This window comes from Eschrichtius robustus, chromosome 8 (genome assembly GCF_028021215.1).
Source record: "Eschrichtius robustus isolate mEscRob2 chromosome 8, mEscRob2.pri, whole genome shotgun sequence".
In the NCBI taxonomy this organism is placed as follows: Eukaryota; Metazoa; Chordata; class Mammalia; order Artiodactyla; family Eschrichtiidae; genus Eschrichtius; species Eschrichtius robustus.
Genome location: NC_090831.1, coordinates 15,087,725 through 15,109,833, shown reverse-complemented (window position 1 = coordinate 15,109,833; position 22,109 = coordinate 15,087,725). Strand labels below are relative to the sequence as shown.

Below are 22,109 nucleotides of genomic sequence, written 5' to 3'. Positions count from 1 at the left end.
AGCTCGGTTGTCATGCTGTTTCTTACCTTGGTTAGATTTCATGAAATTAAAATACACAGACAAAAGTGGACTTTTGATTTCGTTTTTTATTTTTTGTGTCTCTTATGAAAATCCAAGGACAGGAGTCAAGTGGCAAAGCTGGCGGCCCCAGGGTGGGTGGCAGGGAGGGTCGGGGCCGTGGTCTGGGTGGAGGCACTGAGGGAGGAGAGGGGAGCTGCCCGCTGTGCGCCCTCAGGAGGCACGAGGACTCGGGGGCAGGAGGAGCTGGTGAGGTTGTGGGGACAGTGGCGGGAGAGGCTCCCCTGGGCCAGCCCTGGGCCAGCCCTGTGCCCTGCCCCCGAGTGATGGCAGAATTCCTTGTCACGGAGTCAAACTGTCTGCTTGCCCAGTGCTTTGAAAAGCCCTTACACAATAATGGCACACAGAAGAATACGCATGTGAACTGACATAACCCAAACCCAGAAAGGAAGCCCAGCTAGATCCTCAGCAGACACTTTCAGAGACAAGAGATGATGAAGGAAAGGTGACCCCTCTGTGGTCCCCTCTGTCACGAGCTCTTCCTGTGGCCACAGACGGCTGTTCTCCTACACACACAGCAGGCGACGATGACAAAGTAGACCGAGCTCTTGAGGAGGAGAAGGAGGTAGGTGTAGTAGGCACTGGTGTTCATGAGCTGCAGCTGCAGGGAATCTAGGAGAAGTCATCTTGGTTAGTTTCAGCTGTTCCTTTGAGAGGCTAGGACATATTCATGGAAGGGGCAGCCACAATTAATTATTTCTGATGACCTACTAGGAAGAAGTACCCCTGCACCACCAAACCCCAAAGAAAACATGTACAACCACCATGACCACCACCACTAGGACAGCTCAGAATCCAGCTTGCAATTCAAGTCGATCAACAACGTCAGCTAAACCTCTCATTCACCAGAAGTTTCCAAAATATTAAAAAGTAAGGTTATGTTTTTAATGAACGAGTTCAATGGGAAACAATATGTGTGATAAAGAGCATTTAGCATTTTTTTTGTCTCCACCACATCTCTGAGTAATAATAACAGGTAATAGTCATCAACCACTAACCAAATGTCAAACCCTTATTCTGAGAGCTTTGCATGCAAAATTCTAATCTTATTTAAGTTTTAAAATAGCCTATGAGATTATTAATTTCAAGCCCATTTTACAAATATAGTGAGGACAGAGAGAAATAATTTGCTTGATGCCATCCATTTAGGAAGTACCAGAAACCACATTTCAATCCCAGCATCATGACTTTGAAGAACACATTCTTAGCTGCTCTGTAATCCTGCATCTCCAGACATCAAGGTGAGGCATAAATATCAAGTTGAATTGCTGATTTGGAAACATCTGAGCCGTTACACATGGTGCATGCAATGAGATTCCGACGAAGGATACAAATCGGGGAAATCTGGTTGTGTTCACAGTGGGTGGGTGGGGGATTTTAGTAAAGAGAACATTGTACAAAATAGAAGAAAGTGGGGAATCCAAAATCCCTGAAACTTTAGGAGATCATGACTCACTCACCTGCCTTTCCTGAATGTCTAACATCGTGGCTGTGATGTTATAGGATAATTGCACTTACTCTCCTTTGAAGTTTTGCAAGAAATATATGATATCAAAAAGCTCTGTGATGACCTAGATGGGCAGGATGGGGGGGATGGGAGGGAGGCCCAAAAGGGAGGCGATATATATATACATATATATATATATATACACACACATATAGCTGATTCACTTTGTAGTACAGCAGAAACTAACACAACATTGTAAAGAAATTATAGTCCAATAAAATAAAAACAATTACAACAATGATCATGGGCCTGACTTGGCTACTGAATGAACCACAAGGCTGAGTCCGTTCCTGAGGAAATTTCCCTTTTCCACACTTTATTTCAAAGAGCCAGAACTCCAGAATCACCAGCACTTGGTGTGGAAAGGGATCTCAGGAGGTGATGTGCTCATAACCCACTGCCTTCAGTCAGGTCAGGTGTTAGCTGAGTTCCAGGCCCCCTGGTACTGGGAACGGAAGAAGGACCAGCAGGGCCAGAGCCAGTGCTTCTAAATTCACTTAGAACCTTCATGTAGGGAGAAAGGGCCACCAACTAGTACTGATTCTGTGCCAGCTAAATGGATACCCTATGGGAGATATTCCACGTATGTGACCTTATGTCTGCAGTAACTGAGTAGGGTGTAATTGTTCCCAATTGGCAGATGAGGACAATATTGCTCAGAAATGTAAGGAATTTACCCATATTCATGCAACTAATAATTAAAGAACTGGGGTTAAAGTCCAGTCTGTGATAGTCAGAAGCCCAGGCTCTTACACCCCTGCCCATGGGGCCATCCTGTCTCAAGGCTTTGGCTTTGGGATTCTTGCTCTATATTTATATCTTAGAGGAGGGACAGAGAACTGAGTAAGTGCATGAACCGATGATTCAGATGGGCTGGGTTGACTCCCCAGATAGAGCTGTGTGGCTTCGTACAAGGGACTTAATTAATTGTAGCTCATTGCCCTCATCTGTAAAGTGAGGGGAAAATATTGTATCACCTCCTAGGAGTATTATAAGGAGTAAACAGAATATTCAGGCAAGACACAGCACAACACCTTGTGTATATGAAGCTCTCAGTAAGTGTCAGTTCATGTATTAGTTACCTGCAAGGGCTAAAACTTAAAAAAAAAGTCTAGAAGCAACTTGATATCACATTTCTTCAGTCACTACAAACAAAAACTACACAACTGAGTGAAGCCCACTGCTGAAATAATTCGGAGCCTATCACTGCATTCTCTAACTTAGAGTCATCTCACACCACAACCAGCATTTAATGTGTTAAGATGACTCTTAGGGAATGATGGATTTACTTAAAATATTATGCAGTCTATTCTGTAATATCCAGATATTCTGGCTTTCTACCTTAAACCAAGAAAGTTCAACAGTTAAGTTTATCCAGTGGGAAAAAGTGCTGTAGCATGACATAAAGGCAAACATATACAAAACTTACTGTTTTCATCTTTCAGACAAGCTTTAGTAGAATTAGTAACAGTGACTTCTAAAAGAAAGGAGAGCAAGTGTTAGTCAATTGTTCATACCTCTTATTGGACAGTGACATACGTGTATATGTATGTGTGTTAATATATATGTATATATAATATAAAATCTGCTGACAGAGACAGGAGAGATACTGATTAAAAATGTGAACCCCACAATTTCAGGAATAATTGGTTTTTCCTACCATTAGATAGGGAAGTTCAAAAGGTAGTTTGATCAGGAGGAAGAAAAGTCTGTAGGATGTCGTAAAGGCAAACATAGGCAAAAACTTACCACTTTTATCTTTCAGACAAGCTTTTGTAGAATCAGTACCAGTGACTTCTAAAAGAAACGGAAGCAAGTATTAATCCATTGTCCATGCCCATTATTTCACTGTGTGTATATGTATGTATATATGTGTGTGTGTGTATATATATATGTAATTTACTGACAGAGAGACAGTAGAGATAATCATTAAAACTATGACAATGATGAGCCCCACAATTCCAGATAATTGGTCTTTTCTACTTGAAGCCAGAGAAGTTCAAAAGGTAAATAGATCAGGGAGAAAAAATGACTGAAGCATGACATAAAGGCAGACGTGTGCAAAAACTTACTGCTTTCATCATTCAAACAATCATTTGGAGACTCAGTAGAAGGGACAGCTGAGGTGACAACTACAAGAAATGAGAACAAGTATTAGTCAATTATTCATGCCCATTATTTGACAGTGTGTGTGTGTGTTTACACGTGTGGATTGTAACATTTATATGTATATATATATATATATAATCTGTTGACAGATAGTCATTAAAAATGTGAGCCCTACAATTCCAAAAATAGTCTGATTCTATGTAATTCATAGATTTAATCCACATATGGTTTTCTACACATGAAAATGTTGAAGTTCATGAAGGGTAGATTTTTCTTTTTATCGTGACTGGAGGGTAATACCCAAGGCCATCTTGTTTTCCTTCTGTATTCATAGCTCCTAGCACAGTGCCTGCTACAAAGTAGGTGTTCAAGAAATACTTGTTGCAAAGACAAATCATCAGAAAAATCGGCTGCTCTACATCTTCAGCACACACTGCCGACATGAAGAGTTGCTACCAAATCAAATTCATCCAATCCTAGAATCCAAAAGAGAATCCCACATTTGAAGGAGTCTGGCTCAGGCAAATTTCCCAACTAAGCAAAGGAAAGCAGCCACACCTTTCCAAATTACGCGTTTCCCAGTATCCCCAACTCATGCACATGATTTTCTGAAGTTGTGGTGTTTATGGGCATAATTAAAACAATAAGGCTAATAGCTAGTGGGTGACTATAACCGAGTCAGGCACTCGCTTAAGTACTTCACATGCATTATCTTCTTTAATCCTCCAGTGACATTGAAGTGAGTTGTATTTTGCAGGATTCCATGTTACAAAAGAGGAAATAAGAATTAGGGGGTAGGGTAAGTAACTGGCAGAGAGTCATACCAATGATACCAGTGATGACAGAGTCAGCATTCAAAGGATCATCCTGGGGGATTAAATGAGACAGAGCATGTGGAAAGTCCTTTGCAAAAATAATCCATAGAAAGTGAGAGAAATAAGTCTATAGAAAAACAACATAATTTCATCACTGTGGACACTAAAAACATCTTCTCTTCCAGATATATTAATTATTCTTATCAATGACCTTTTTATTGCAGGAGCTCAGTATTTCAGTGGTGCAATCCTTTCCAGGGATATAAAAATAGACCAAATCACATTTATAGTTCTCTGACTCTATAAAACCTGAGGTGAGAGTTTTATTCATGAATAATGTAAAAAAATAAAAAGACATCATACAAGTACAAAAATTTTTTTTAAAAGATAACAGACTGTTGGATGGAGGAAAACAAAGACACAATGGTTGTTTTGGATTATCCTTTTTCTCCTGATGTGTTCTTGTCCATATGGATTTGGTTCTGGTATACCATTTTATGCCCTCAATGAGATCTTTTTTCAATATGCTCTAAAAAATTGGTTTGAGGTATAAAGGCTTTGGAGTAAATCCCAAGAATGAAAATATTAGTACAGTCATGTTTAGATGTTAAAACATCCTCAAGGACTGACTTTAATGTGTCTTAAAAGTCTCTTTCTTTTCCTTACAGTGACTTTATTCACTAAAAGATAAACCTCTTATTACCATGCATTGATTGCAGTAGAAACAATTTTTATAATAAACTCTATGTGTTTAAGTTCTCTTTCTCAAAAACTAGGATCAGATGAGCTTTGTTTCTCTTCAAAATCATTTCATTGATTTGTGCTTCCATGTTATATTCTTAGCTTTTATCAAAAACCAAAAAACTTCCAAGAAACAGCATTAGCAATTTGCTGTACAATGACATTAACAGAAATGCCCTCATTAGCTTTATTGCCGTTAGAACCCCCTGGAAGGCATTTCTTTCAGAAATTGTGTCAGGTGAAACACGTTATGAACTGGAACTTCTCTCCAATATGGTAATCGTCACAGTGAAACTTACTATACTTATTTTTTCCTGATCACTAGAAAAAGCAAAACCTAATAGGAAGAGAAATGCAAATCAAAACTACAATGAGATATCACTTCACACCAGACAGAGTGGCCATCATCAAAAAATCTACAAACAATAAATGCTGGAGAGGGTGTGGAGAAATGGGAACCCTCTTGCACTGTTGGTAGGAGTGTAAATTGATACAGCCACTATGGAGAACTGTATGGAGGTTCCTTAAAAAACTAAAAATAGAACTACCATATGATCCAGCAATCCCACTACTGGGCATATACCCTGAGAAAACCATAATTCAAAAAGAGTCATGTAGCACAATGTTCACTGCAGCTCTATTTACAATAGCCAGGACGTGGAATCAACCTAAGTGTCCATCGACAGAGGAATGGATAAAGAAGATGTGGCACATATATACAATGGAATATTACTCAGCCATAAAAAGAAACGAAATTGAGTTATTTGTAGTGAGGTGGATGGACCTAGAGTCTGTCATACAGAGTGAAGTCAGAGAAAAACAAATACCATACGCTAACACACATATATGGAATCTAAAAAAAAGAAATGGTCTGATGAACCTAGGGGCAGGACAGGAATAAAGACGCAGACATAGAGGATGGACTTGAAGACACGGGGAGGGGGAAGGTTAAGCTGGGACGAAGTGAGAGAGTGGCATGGACATATATACACTACCAAATGTAAAATAGAGAGCTAGTGGGAAGCAGCCGCATAGCACAGGGAGATCAGCTCGGTGCTTTGTGACCACCTAGAGGGGTGGGATAGGGAGGGTGGGAGAGAGACGCAAGAGGGAAGAGATATGGGGATATATGTATATGTATAGCTGATTCACTTTGTTATAAAGTAGAAACTAACACACCATTGTAAAGCAATTATACTCCAATAAAGATGTTAAAAAAAAAAATACACACACACAAAAAAACCCTAATAGGACACTCAGGGCCGTGGTTACATTAAACTGCACTTAGCAAATTTGCTTCCTCTCTATTTCTTAGAGCAGAAATTAAAATTTAGGGCTGTTTTTGTAATCTTACTTTTAATTAGTTTTAGGAAAGGATATAAATAGATGGGATGAATATAAGAATAAATACCTCCATGTCATGCTTTGGAAAACAAGCGTTTTCTCTGATGTTATTTCATTTGCTCTTCATTGCAGCCCCAGGAAAAGGCCAAGGTAAGTGTTCAAACCTAATTTGATCATTGGACAAACTAAGAATCAGAAAAGATAAAGACTTGCTTCAGAAATTCGGACTGCTACACAGCAAAAGTCTCTGCACATTTTATGTGCTTGTTTCCCACTGCTTAAAAAGGGCTTCCTAACCACAGGGAAAAGCACAAAATGATTCCTTCCAATGGGCACTCTGGGGCCTTTGGTCTGTTAGGTGAATACTCAGGACTTTAAGTCCCGAGTCCAGTGAGTTATGAAGACGCATCCAGCCCTCTGCATGGATATATACAGCATCTGCATCAAAGGGACTCCTTTGGGACATCATGCCTAAATCACGAGTGGCCCTGAGTGATTAGGAAGTGAGTATATTCTCTTTACTGCAGTGCACCCTCCTGGGACAGTAATTCACCCGAGTGTGTTAATCCACACATCCCTCCAGGCCTGGCACGTGCTAGGGCTGCAATAAAAGTTTCTTGAGAGGCATTTACCAATGGCAAGAAATATATTCATTATGTAGAATGGGATTATGTCTGTGCACTTTAGCCTCACCCAATCTTTAATTACAAAATTTTACCTCACAGTGATATGTAAAATACAAACGTCAAAACCCAAGACCATAACAAAAGCGCAGTGGTCGAATGATTCTACTTTTTTGTTGAGCTGCAATCTGGCTTCCTCTTACAAACACCATTTTGTCATTTAATAACTCATTGTTTTGGGACTGTACCTTGAGTAAAGCAGGATTGAAGTGAGAGTGACTTTGCTTGCTGAGCAGAGCATTCCTGAAATCTGTATAATTGTTCTTATTTCCTGATCAACCAAGATCATCTACAGTGGAGTTTGCTTTTGCTCATTTGCTGTGTGCTAAGTTGCTAGATGCTTTCACGTATGTTGTTTCATTTAATCCATACAACAACTCTAAGAAGCATCATTATGACCTTAATATTTTGGAAGATGAAACTGAGCCTGAGAAAAGTTAAGTAAAAATTTTTTCTCTTTTTTATGTTTCAAAGCCTATCCCATTTTAATTCTATGGGGGGATAGCAGGACATTTATGCTACCATTAAATGAAATATTTTATAAAAAATTATATTTGTTTTTAATTAATGCTTTACAGAAAAGGTGGGGTATTTTATTTGAAAAACAGTGTTCTGGGAGGTTTTATTTACATTTACAGTCACATACCTTCATTTACTGAAGGAAAAAGAATCTCTTGTTCTGCTCCTCCTCTATTTTTCTCGTGTCTGACAACACATATGTGTTCTTTATCTACTGAGTTTTCAGCCACGGTCAGCCAGCTGAACTGCATGTACATGTCAGCGGTCTTCATGGTATTTCCCTGCTGGGATGGCAGAACTCTGTTGCCATTCTTTTCTTTCCAATAAACATTAATAACATCAGGGAAGAATTTCTCCAGAAGACTAAGATATGTTCCAGTCTTATGGTGGTTGATTTCAGCAATTGAAGGAAGAAAAATAGTGGGCTTGGGGGAAATGTCTGCAGCAAGGTTTCTGTCTGTGGAGGCAAATGAAATAGTAATTAAAAAGAATTATTAGAGAAACACGAACATTGTGTGGTTTGGAAAAACCTAGCAAGCAGTAAAAGGAAGAAAGGCTACCACTGAGCTAGTGCTCACCATGGCCTTTCATCCAACTTTCATCCAAGTTGTTAGGTGCTTATTATTGTTCTTATTTTCAATGGGAAGAGAAGTTCAAGACTTAATGTAACTTGCCCAAAGTCATTGCTATTAAGTAGCAGAGCTGGATTACACCTTGGCCTTCATTTTTTCTCCATATGCAAAGATGGGGCATGGCTTTTAAGTGTACCATATCAAGGCTTTCAACATTCATGAACACATTTATTTTTTAAAAGCTCTTTTGCTCTATCATAGTGGAGCCTGTTTTAAAGTGGATGGATGGGTGGTGGGAATGGGGGTGGAAGAGGAGACCAGGTAACTCTGATGGTTTCTCTAACGGTGAGAATATTTGGTGGGTTCTAAACTACTTCCCTTTCCCATCCTGTGTTTTGTAACTTATGCTCTCTTTGACCAAATAACACATTCTCATGTTTTGCAACTCTGTGGAATCTCATTCTTCACTGAACTGATTCTGGAATGCACCATATTTATTTTATTTCCCACAAAAATAAATACCAAGAGAAAATTTATCATTTTAAAAAATATATATACAGCTACTTTTTAAAATGGGAATCAGCATCCATGTGTACTTGACAATCTATGAAGTTGAACTTTTTGCTCCAAACATGGATCCCATGCCCAATTCTGAAGTGATGGAATTCTCTTTATTTCTAATTTTTTATAACCTCTCAATTTTACATCTGAACCACTCCAGATTTTTGAGTAGAGCAGTACATTATTTATAATGTCTTGAATGTAGAAGCAAAATAGCAATATTTCCAAAACTTCTATTAAAAATGTGTTATTTTGGGATTAACAGATACACACTACTATAAATAAAATAGATAAACAACAAGGACCTACTGTATAGCACAGAGAACTATATTCAATATCTTGTAGTACCCTATAATGGAAAAGAACCTGAAAAAGAATACACACACAAACAGATATATATATATAACTGAATCACTTTGCTGTACACCTGAAACTAACACAACATTGTAAATCAACTATACTTACATTTTAAAAATGTATTATTTTCAGAAATGCTCTTATACTAAACTTATCAGGTAATGCACTTAGAATTTTGTCTCAATTCGGAAAATTTTCACCAAAAACACATTTTATTTTGGAATTTCCTCTGAGGTTTTAGCTTGAGTAATAATACACAATATTTTGACTCTCAGCATCTCCCCCATAATTGACTCTGCCCTATAAGGCTGCTGAACTGCTTTAGAGCACCACTATTTTCTCTTTTTTCACCTGCTGAATAAAGTGTATATATAATTAGAACAATGTTAAAAGTTATGGTTCCCAAGTTTCTAACGGGCAAAATGTCAAAATATATAACAGAACATCATATGTGTACAAAGGCATATCACTTGAATGCTGGAATGTAAACTTTATGGCTAATCAAATAGTTGAAATGATAAATGTTAGAACACTTTCCAATTTGGTTTCCAATTGAAAAGCAAATAATTAATATTCTCTTATTGGAGTTAGTTTTATTACTCACTGGGTAATATCTTAAGAAAAGAAAAATTGCACTTCTCATTTGAAAAGAAAAGAAAAAAATTCTTGAGAATTTCTGCCTGTGCAACAAAGTTCCTGATTTTTCTACTAAATCTGTAATGAAACAGTGTTGATTTTTGACTCATGCTGTAAATATAGTTGGGTCATAATGTGCTTATTTTAATTTTATACACCTTGCTTTTCATGCAAGTAGTATCTTATTCATTATTTTAGCAAGACACTGTGTATTTCGCCAACCATATACTTTGTTGATAGTGATTTACGTGTTCTCTCTTTTTTCCTTCTCATTTTTCTTTTATAAATTAAATAATTAGAACTATTTCATATTTAAATAAGATTTTCAAATTCATGACATTTCTACCTATATTTAATTGACTTTACTTCTTGATCATTTTCTTTATAAATTCAAACTATTTTTCTGATAAATATGAGCATGAAGCCCAAGCTTATTGGCTATATATTTTAGAGCCAATAAATGTTGTTTTTAGAAATGATATCAATTAAGTTAAAGGATTAAGATTTAAAGCACATAGGACAATAAGATATATCAATATAAAAAAATAAACACATTTGAATCTCATTTTTCTTGCCAAGTAGGCAAAAGTCTGCTAAAGAGATACAAATACCTCCCAATTCAATTTTGTGTGTGTATGAGTGGACAGTAAGATAATTTTCCGTTTGAGGAGTTGGAAGTGCAGATGCATCCTCTGAAGAATTTCAGTTCAGTCAATAGTTTTAGCTGCAAACAACTTTTCCTTTTGGAGGCAATTTTCCCTTTACTTTTGAATAGAGTGTAGATGCACCTACCCAGCACCTAGGATGTGTTAGACAATGTGCTAAGTACCTTATTCACACTACCTCATTCAATTCTCATACAACCCCTGCTGGATATATACTGTTATCCCATTTTAGGGATTGGGAGACTGAGGCCAGAGAATCACCTCCACGTTCACACAAGTAGTTAGTGGTGGATCAGAAGCTCCAGGTCAGCCTGACTCCAAAGCCCAGGTTCTTTGAAAACACCCCTTCAGCATCAGAAAAGGAAACCTGTCAATTCACAAAACTTACCTGGAATAACAGACTTCAGCCTTGGGCCAAACACAGTCATCATGATTATGCACATTATACACGAGCCCTTTACAGAAGTCCACATGTACACAAGACAAATCCTATTACAATATTTGCACAATGTTGTCTATGCTGTCTTTTACTATATGGATTTGTTTTAAAATCTCTCCTAAATTTCTACATCTAATCCCCATCCACATTCTCATTTTTTGTAACTATCATTCCCATTTAATTGTTTCTTGCCTTCCCTCTATTACCTTGAAAAAAATTGCATTCTCTGGTACCTACCTGTGACAACAAGTTTTGTTCCAACATTGAAGATTTTTATATAATTATTCCACAGTGATTCAACCAGTATCAAAAACCTTAGACTAATTTAGCTTCTCTGATTTCTTCAAATTCTAGTAGAACTATGATGGCTTGGAATTCAAGAGACCAGGTTTCTGGTCCCGGTTCATTTTGCTCCTAACAAGTTCTGTAGTTGAGCAAATCAAGTAAACTAAAGCCTTAGGTGCTTTATTTATTTGAAAACAATGATGTTAGTGTTAAGTCAACTGAAGATCCTTATCAGTGCTGCGGTGAGACCAAAATGAAACAAGATCTGAAAAGTGATTTGAATAAAAATTATATGGAGATAAGAGATTACGAATATTACTATATTATCGTTAGCATTATTATTAGCATTTTTATTTGTGATAATCATGTGGTCCAACATGACATTTTTTTTTTGTTCAACATGACATTTTAATATCATGGGACCAAACCTTGCCTACCATGATAGGAATTCACCATTTGAGGTTTACAGTTAGATCTGTGGCAACTGATGACTTGTTTGCATTCCTCTGTGCTCTGATATGTCTGGAATTCTCAAAGCTGTCATCACAGATTTTCATACACCCAGTTAATAGGCAGTCATTTGTTTCATCTTATTTGCTTCATTTCCAGGGTTAAGAAAATCAAAGGGAACATTGGCTAAAGCCTAATGGATGCAGTCAGTATACAGAACTTCTTCACTTGGGTTGTCCAAAACAAACGGCTTTTTTCCCAATCAAAAGCACAATCTATTGGCATCCCAAGATTTTACCAGAAATTTCAGCCTCAAACTGACTTCTATCCAGCTTATATCCAAAGTTCAGCTTGCAACTCTGGGCAGTGGGCTTTAAGACAGAATGACTAGAGAAATGGCCTGGTCCAAATGAGGATGCCTGGTCCTCAAATCCTCCTATTGTCACATTGAATCACTAAAACATTGCCTGCCTGACCTTATGTGCTGAGGGTCGCCATCTGTGAATGACATTAAATGTTGGTGCCCATAGCATTGATGCACTGGGAGTATAGATGAATTTGTTTAAAGACCATTTCTTCCATTTTATAAAATGAATGTTGAAGGTAATGTCCCTTTTTACCTCACTTTCCTCCTAAAGACTCCTGCATTGAAGTTCTTGTATAATTTTATGGTTGGAAAAACATATCATATTTGAAAATTTGGTGTGCTATTTTATCAGTTAATAAAAACTATGTATTCCACTACATTTTTTTCCTGCTTTCTTATTTCTTTTTTTATTCACTTCTTTTGTTTTCTGATAGAACTGACACATATTCTGAATATTTAATAAATGCCTATTCAATATGACTTACATGATGTTTTGGGGGAAAAGAGAGGTCATTTCAGTGCCATGATTAAAAGCAAAAGCATTGCTTTCACGTATGAGTAGCAACACAAAGTATGAGCTATTACCAATAAAGTAATTAATTAAAGAATCCAGGTCAGGCTACAGAAGAGTAAATATTCAGGATATAAAAACATGACTTTATGTTTCTAATATCACATAATGGGCCAGACCATGTACTTCTGGAATAGGCAAGTCTCTATGGGATCCCAAACTTTGCCACAGTAACTAGTCATGTGACTTTAGGCAAGTAACTGAACTTCTGTAAACCTCAGTTTCCTTATCTATGACATGGGAATAAAAGGATTCCTTTGAGGAAAAGATAAGGCACTGAAACTACTTATCATGGTGCCTGGCCCTCAGTAAATATCAGCTGATGTTAACTAATATTCAAATTCTCTTTAATGGGATGATTTGGGGCCATTTCATCAAATTCCTCCACCAAACAAAAGGTATGGGTTTTATAAGTAATAACTATTACATCAATTAAGAAAGGAAACAAGCTCGTCAATGCAAGACGTCCTGCCTCTCTGCAGCCACGGGCCATAGAACACGGGGCCCAATCAAGCCAGAATCTAGAAGGCTTTCCCACTAGAATAGAAGCTGTTTGAGTGTTGAGACTTGTTCTATCTGTGTCTTGTTCACACTTTTATCTCCAGCATCCAGCACAGAAACTGATTCAATAAATATTTGCTGAGAGAATGAAAGAGCAAATGAGGATGTAGACACTTTTCATGGACTTTGGAGCTGAAATGGCTCATTGAGCTCACAGACTGGTCCATATCCAGGCAATTTCACAAGAGGTGGGATAGCTTAAGTTTCAGATGATCTCAGCCTACCTCTAAGAAGCTAGAGTAATAAGAAGTGAGATTTATCAATGTTCTATAGTCATTTACTATAAAAATTTTTTTGCACTGCTGTTAGGGATGAGATGAAAAGCAGTAATATTGGTTTTGCAGGCTATTGAGAGAAAGGAACACTGTGTTTTATCTCAGACTCTACAGAAGAGATAATTAAGAAAAGTGTTTCTCAGGTAATATGCCGTCTACAAAAAAAAAAGGAACTTGAACCGATAACTTATACTAATGTAATAAAGAACAGGACAATGGTGTAAGAATATTGAAACATAAATGAAACAATAAAACAGACAGGGTCCTCAGAATATTTTAATATGTAGCCTGAGTCTATTTTGGTGTGTGTGTGTGTGTGTGTGTATTTTCTAGAAGACAAATTTCAACTGCTTACAAGCAGGGAAGAGAATACACCATTTACAAAGAAGTTTAGTTTCCATATACAGTGACCAGTAGCTGCAAAATTGCTGTTCATATGCTGAGGCCAAGAATGTGGCAGTCAGATAAGGGGGATCCTAAATTGTGTTTTCTAAAAATCATCTGTAGGGAATTCCCTGGCGGTCCAGCAATTAAGACTCAGCGCTTTCACTGCCATGGGCCTGGGTTCGATCCCTGGTTGGGGAACTAAGGTCCCACATGCCCCAAGGTGTGGCCAAAAAATAAAGTAAAATAAAAAAGAAAAAGCATCTGTCAGTCTTTCATGACTCAGGTAAAAATAGAAGAAAATTACTTACCATGGGGAGCTACCGTGAGCTTCGTTCCTTCTCCAAATACCTTCTTCCAGCCTGAGTGGTTAAACCTACAATAGTCTCAGCCTTCTCCTGCCTTCATGAAGTGACTAGCAGTTTAAAAATTTTGTACTGGAAATTTGATCTTCTGAGTTCTTTTGGAAGTCCTTGAATATAGGTTTCATGGCATCCGATGTTTTATAAGTTTTCCTCAGGTAAATGGATCCAAAGATCTGCTTTCCAAGGAGGAGTAATCATTGAAAACACTGATGAAAGATGAAAGTATAAAAGCAGGAAAAGAACACATCATTGGCACCAACTAGTTAACCACCTGCTTTTCTAAATTTCCAGGAAGAGTATTCAAAGAATCAAGACTTTTTTTATTTCCAGGTGTTCAGCTCTGTTGAAACTGCTCAGAGTTTGCATGGAAGGAAAGGCCCTTCTGTTCTCACAAACACCGGGGCTGCTCCTTTAGCGATTTAAGAATGTACTTCTGAAAGGAGGAAACTCTTCAGTAACTGAAAATACAAATAGGCCGTCCCAAGTGTACTTGAGAAATGCGAAAAAAGTTCTCCATTCATTGGGCAGCAGGATTTTTTACCATGGCAATGCAAGATGAGAAAATAAGTCCTTGGATTACATTATTTTTTCTAGGATAAAGGAAGAAATGTGTAGAATTCTATCTCCTTTGAAATAATAGATTCCTTATTTAAACTAAAACTTGAAAACAATATCCATTTCTCTGATACTTTGAAAGAAGTCTCTTGGAGGCTGCTCTGTAATCTTAAACCACTCATCTTAGATCAGGGGAAAAAGAAATTGCCAGAAGCAGCTGAGTGCTCCTCTGAATACAGATGAGCTGCCCATCTGCCAGGACCCAGACAGGACAGGCCCTGAGTATCCCCATGTCCACTCCAGATCCACCTGGTCCTGGCCTAAGTCCCGTGAGCAATCATTGCCTCTGGCCTGAGAATGAAAGTAAGAGGAGGCCACGGTGGGCAACTGTTCATTCACAGCAGCTCAGAACCCCCAACACAATGGGGGAAGACAAGAGGTGGATGAAAATCCTATTTAGAAAGGGGTTTTTTAAAAATTGAGAATTCTAAGTTATCAGTACTTGGGGCTGTCATATACCCTTTGCACCTATTGTAGACATGAATGATACCTACTCAGCTCCTTTCTGATATCTTGTCCTCTGTTTTTCCTTATTCCAAGACCATGAGCGGAATTGTCAGAAGCTTTAGGAGTTGTCTGTATTTCAAGATCCGTGAAGGATTTAAGTAGTAAAATGTAAAAGAGTAAGTAAAGAGTTATAAGATCTTTGATTAAATTTACAAGATAATACAAGACTGTATAAAGAAAACAGTATAGGATTTTACCAGCTGGCTTAAAAAAATCTGCATAAGTTGAGGGACATATCATATTCATGAAAGAAAAACTTAGTATCATAAACATGCTAATCCTTCCTAAAATCATGTATATAAATTGACTGTAATTTCAATCAGAGTTAAGATAACATTTTTGTTGTTGTATGTTGTAAGGATTGGGGCTGAGCTAGTTATGTAGTAAGAATATTGAAACATAAATGAAACACAAATCCTCCAGAAAATGCTCCAAGCATATGTTAATGTAAAAATAGGATAAGGCATGTTAAATTGTAGGGAAATGATAGATTATTTTAAAACTAGCTTTGAACTATTGATTATATCTGTTGGGAGAATGAAAATAGCTCTTTATCAAATACCACATAAATTAGGTTTATATTAAAAAGACATCTAGAGATGTGAGCTAGAAAGAACAAGTAGGAGACTAATTGGGTCCTTGGGTAGAGAAACTTGGAATGGGAAGAGGGTAGGAGACATCTTTACTTAATAATTTTTAAGAAGGAGAAATTTGGAGACCTTTCACTTTTTACAACATTTTCCAATAAATAGTTTTTAAAAAATTAAATGATGAGAACTTACTGAAGGTTTTAGGGAGAAAAGTGACATGATCAGATCTGTGCTTTAGGAAGATAAAGAGCAGAAAGGTGGGTTGGTCAGAGGGCCAGTCCCAGTGAAGCAGACATGTTTCAGAGACAATCCCCATTAGCCACCGAGAGGCATCTGAGGACCCAGGTTATGGTAGTGACAGTGGTGATGGACGGAAGGGCTGGTGAATAAATATTAACAGAGCTTCTAAGGAATTCACATGCGATAAATCAAATTACCATTAAGGAGGTTTAAAATGAGGAAAAAGACTTTTTAAAAATTGAAGTATAGTTGATTTAAAATATCGTCTTAGTTTCAGGTGTACAGCAAAGTGACTCAGTTATATATATACATAAAACTATATATATATAACTATATATATATATAACTATATTCAGATTCTTTTCCATTATAGATATTGAGTATAGTTCCCTGTGCCATACAGAAATCCCTGTTGTTTATTTTATATTTAGTGGTGTGTATCTGTTAATCCTATACTCCCAATTTATCCCTCCCCCTACTTTCCTCTTTGGTAACCATAAGTTTGTTTTCTAGGTCTGTGAGGATGTTTCTCTTTTGTAAATAAATTCCTTTGTATTATTTTTTAGATTCCACATATAAGTGACATCATATAATAGTTGTCTTTCTCTGTCTGACTTACTTCACTCAGTATGATAATCTCTAGGGCCATCCATGTTCTGCAAATGGCAATATTTCATTCATTTTTATGGTTGAGTAATATTCCGTTGTATATATATACCACAGATACTTGATCTATTCATCTGTTGATGGACACTTAGGTTGTTTCTACATCTTGACTGTTGTAAATAATGATACAATGAACATGGGGTGCAGATACTTTATCGACTTAGTGTTTTCATTGTCTTCTGATAAACACTCAGAAGTGAAATTGATGGATCATATAGTAGCTCTAGTTTTAGTTTTTTAAGGAACCTCCATACTGTTCTCCATAGTGGCTGCACCAATATACATTCCCACCAACAGTGTCGGAGGGTTCCCTTTTCTCCACATCCTCTCCAGCATTTATTGTTTGTAGCCTTTTTGATGATGTGGTGGGAAGTGTTCCTTCCTCTTTGATTTTTTGGAACATTTTGAGACGGATGGATGTTAACTTAAAAATATTAAGTTGAATTCATCTGAGAAGCTGTCTGGTCCTAGACTTTTGTTTTGGGGGAGGTTTTTCATTACTGATACAGTTTCATTTCTGATAGTCTATTCATATTTGCTATTTCCTTCTGATTCAGTTGAGAGATTTTACATTTCTAGGAATTTATCCATTTCTCCAAGTTGTCTATTTTCTTGGCATATAATTATTTGTAGTAATGTCTAATTACCATTTGTATTTTTGTGGTGTCAGTTGTAACTTCTCCTATTTCATGTCTAATTTTATATCTTCGAGTTCTCTCTCTTTTTTTCTTGATGAGTTTGGCTAAACGTTTTCCAATTTGTTTGTCTTTTCAGATAACCAGCTCTTAGTGTCATTGATCTTTTCTATTGTGTTGTCAGTCTCTATTTTATTTATATCTGCTCTGATTTTTATTATTTCTTTCCTTCTACTTACCTTTGAGTTTGTTTGTTCTTTTTTCCAGTTCTTTTAGGTGAAAGTTTAGGCTGTTTATCTGAGGTTTTTCTTGTCTCCTGACGTAGGCTTGTATCACTATAAACTGCCCTCTTAGAACTGCTTTGGCTGTATACCACAGATTTTTTATGGTGATTTCCCATTTTCATTGTCTTCAAGTATTTTTGATTTCCTCTGATTTTTTCAGTCATGCACGGGTTGTCTAGTAGCATACTGTTTATCCTATATGTGTTTGTGTTTCTTGTCATGTACAGTGACTCCACCTCTAGCTGGCCCTGAGAGAAACTGGCCTGTATAAGCAGACACAGAGAGTGGAAAAGAAGGGTGAGAACATCAAGGGCTCTGTGAGCATATGGCAAGGTAGTTATCACAAAGTGGCAATGAAAAACAGTGATGCGTTAGTCGGTAATTGGGGGAGAAATTGGGTCTCCACGTTAAGATTGCTACCTTACGCCCATACACAAAAATTCAAATCAAATCGGACCAAAGAAACAAATGGGCAGAACAAAGTTTTAGCACCATTGGAAAAGTATAAATGAAAATATATTGATGCTTCAGGCTTTCTTAAAGCTGCAAATAGTTAAAACGTGTGGTTGCTGATATAGCATGGCAAGTTAAAGTTGGTTCTTTTACCATCTAATTCCTTCCTCCCCGCAGTCACAGAAGTGAGAAGGACCTGAAGCTTTGACTTGTGTTTTGGGGTTCTCATGGAGACGTGTGATGACCTGGGAGAGTGGCAGCACCCAGGGTACAATAAGACAGGAGGGGCTTCTGGGTTGGGAGCAAGCCCATGAGCACCGTTCTAGACTGCCTTCCTGCGTCAGGCTGGGAACTGGCCCGTTTCAGAGGGAGGCATGTCACTTTATCCGTTACTGCTAGGGCAGCAGTTCTTATAAATCAATTTGAAGAAGAATCAACAGTGGAGCTTATCAAAAAACGCACATTTTCAGGATTCATTCCAAGATTCACTGTGTTGAGTGCCACACAGAACATGCACTTTTATTCCGGTCCAGGTGTTTCTGATGCAGGTGGTTCATGGACCACAGTCTGAGAGATACTGTTCCAAAAGCTCAGACTCTGGTAGAAATTTGGAGAATCCAGTATACAAGAGACCATACATATATATATGAATCTGGCATTTCTGTATTTCAGTTTGAATTTTACATCCTTAAACCTAGCCCAGTAAGAAAGCCCACAACCCTTTCCTATAGGACTTTTCAATTGAAATATATACTTTTCATTGTCTGATTGTTCACCTGAAGTGTTCTTTAATTTTAATTATTGAGAAAATGATAATCTGATAAGTCTCATTCCAGTTTGGCACTCGGCCATGTCAAAGAAGGGGGTGGAAAGATGCTCTGGCTTTACTTACTTGTTTAAGACAGAACAGTTCTGGCTGTGGGCTGAACTTCAAAAAAAGGTGTAAGTAGAATACAATGGTTGACTTACCTAACACAGTCACTGTTTGCCTACACTTTCACTCCGTCAACCATGCCCTTGTTGGTTATGTGAGAAAAATATCAGTTTGTCCTAAAGAGAAATTGGATACCAGCTTGAGGCTCAGGAAGTCCAAGTTTTCATTCCATCATTTCTCATTCTTCATATTCCTGAATAATGAAGACGCTTCATTCCCAGCCATTTTCTCTGGATGATGATCGGATAAATGATTCAGTATTACCTAGCCTCGCCAGTTTGTTCTCCTAAATGTTTCCCCTAACAAATCAATCCTAGGTGACCTGTCTGTCCTAAAGAGAAAATTATACGGACTCCACCAGCTGCTAGGAGAGCTGAGGGTATGCTGCCTGCCAGACTGCTTGCCTATGGCCTGGAGGTGGAGGCCTGTTTTTAGGAAAAACTGTGGCTGTTTTGGGGGAAGGAGGAGGTGGCAGTGGGATATAAAGGTTGGGGAATGGGCATTGAGCCTAGGATTTCTCTTTGCTCAGAGTAAAGAGAATTGGGGGCAGGAAGTGAAGCAGGGGTTGGTACCAGGGCTGCTCTTGGCACCCACAAGCCAAATTTCCAGTGCAGTGCACAGGAAGTCTGAACCAACGTGCTTCTCCCAGACAGCACAGTAGTACATCCCGGAATCACTGTCTTCCAGAGTTAGGATTGCAAATGTATAGCTCCTCCCTGTGACTTTATAAACACGGTATTTTGCTTCATTGATTCCTGAATCGAACTTAGTCTTTGAGTAGTAGACGTCGTAGTAGAGGAGACGTCGGGGGGCCGTCCCCTTCTGGTGTTTGTACCAGTGGATATAGTTGGCATCTTGTGTAAGCTCACAAGTGAGCGAAGCAGTCTCCCCTATCTTACTAGTGACTGACATCTTGTCCCCTTTCAAGTTGGAAGATACCTGAGTGACTGCAATGGGAAAAGCAACAAAAAATAATGAGGAAGAGGAAATAGTAATTCCTCCCCCCCCACCCCCACCCCGTCATGGCCAAAAAATACAGAAAAATCCCACGAGCAACCAGACACCATACTTACCAGGAGCCAGGAAAACAAGAAGTAGCCCTGGGACCCGCAGCATGCCTGGGGCAGTGAGCTAGACTGGGGTTCCCAGCAGATGTGACAGGCAGGGAAGTCAGTGAGGTTCTCTCTTAAAGACCACCACGCTGATCCTAGGGGTGGGTGGGTGCTGGTGGAACCCTGGGGAGGAGCCCTGCCTCTCTGCACCAACCCTTTTCTCGAGGGCCCCGCTCTGGCAGGCTGGGAGCAGTCTCCACCCCTAGGAGAAAAGAAGCCTGAGCGCTGAGAGCTCAGAAATGCAAGCAAATGGATCAGATGGGGGAGAGGGAGGAGAAACTCGGATAAAGCTTGTCTGTTGCCTAGTAGAGTGAGCCGTCCTGAATTGGGCTAAGTTCCCTGCAGTTCACAGTTTCCATGTGAATGCTGCTGCCATGGTCCTGTCCGGTGATGAAACTTCTTTATATTCTTTCCCTAAACTACCTTTCCTTTTACACCTGTAAGCAAACTTTGAAGACAACAACCAGCAAATCCAATAAGAAGTGAACCTACTTTATTATAAGAAATTAAGATCAGTTATGTGGGTCTACATTTGACTCTCCTTAAAAGTAAACGGATGTGTGTTTGTGTGTGTGCCTGCGTTATAAATCAATTTGATAGAGGATTTATCTTCATCCTCAAGTAAAAATCTGCCTCATATAGGCTTTCCAGATTTCACGAAAAAAAAAAATGCAAGGAGCCTTGCAATATTTGGAAAGTCCATAAACTAAAAAAAAAAAAAATATATTTTTTGTTTATCTGAAATTCAGGAAATGCAGATCAAAACAACAATGAGATATCATCTCACACCTGTCAGAATGGCTACCATCTAAAAGAACACAAACAACAAATGTTGGTGAGGGTGTGGAGAAAAGGGAGTTGTTGGAATAACAACAATTCAACAATATCACAATATTGTGATATCACAATAACAACAATATCACAGTTGTTGGAATAACACAATATCACAATAACAACAATATCACAGTTGTTGGAATAACAGAGAATTTAAAGTAGTTATGATGACCATGGGAGGAAATGGAGAGAAGTAGAGATATACATAGAAAGTAAAATAGGTAAGAGGGATATAGAGAAATAGACAAGGAAAGACAGGTGGTAGAGACAGGCAAGTAGAGAGATAGAAACAGTCAGAAATAGAGATGAGGAAAGAACTAGTAAAACAGAGGAGAGATAAAGAGAACTAGAGAAAGGGAAGGAGTCATTGCTGGAAAGAAAGAGAGAGGGGTTGGGTGGGTAGCAATAGGAAAGGGAGAAGATCTGTGGACGAAGAGATGGAGAGACAGAGGGATATAAAGACTGGTGCAGTGGGAAAGTAGAGATACAGAATGGGAGAGAGAGATAGACAGCCAGTCAAGAAACAGAGATGTAAAGCAGTCAGGAGAATTGTCTTAATCCATTACATAATTAGGGGCCACATAATAATAATTATATATGTATATATATACCACAGCTACTTTATCTATTCATCTGTTGATGGGCACTTAGGTTGTTTCTATGTCTTGGCTATTATAAACAATGAACGTAGGGGTGCAGATATCTTTTTGAATTAGTGTTTTCATTTTCTTTGGATAAACACTCAGAAGTGGAATTGCTGCATCATGTGGTACTTCCATTTTTAACTTTTTGACGGACCTCCATACTGTTCTCCACAGTGGCTGTACCAATTTACATTCCCACCAACAGTGTAGGAGGGTTCCTCCTTACCTTTGGAACAGTTTCTCAGAACTATCTGAGAGTCTGTCTCCTGGTTTATAGTCCTCAGTATGACAGGGAATGAACTCAACCCCCA

The 22,109-nt window shown here is 38.2% G+C and overlaps 1 gene segment (V, D, J or C); it reads right to left on the bottom strand.

Moving 5' to 3' along the window:
- Positions 1-137: 137 nt before the first annotated feature.
- LOC137768397 (T cell receptor gamma constant 1-like) lies at positions 138-20,369 on the bottom strand. The segment is given in 8 exon segments: positions 138-690; positions 3,015-3,062; positions 3,335-3,382; positions 3,658-3,717; positions 7,924-8,253; positions 14,231-14,281; positions 19,841-20,155; positions 20,282-20,369. Coding segments are annotated over 8 exon segments (1,038 nt in total).
- Between the last annotated feature and the right edge of the window lie 1,740 nt (positions 20,370-22,109).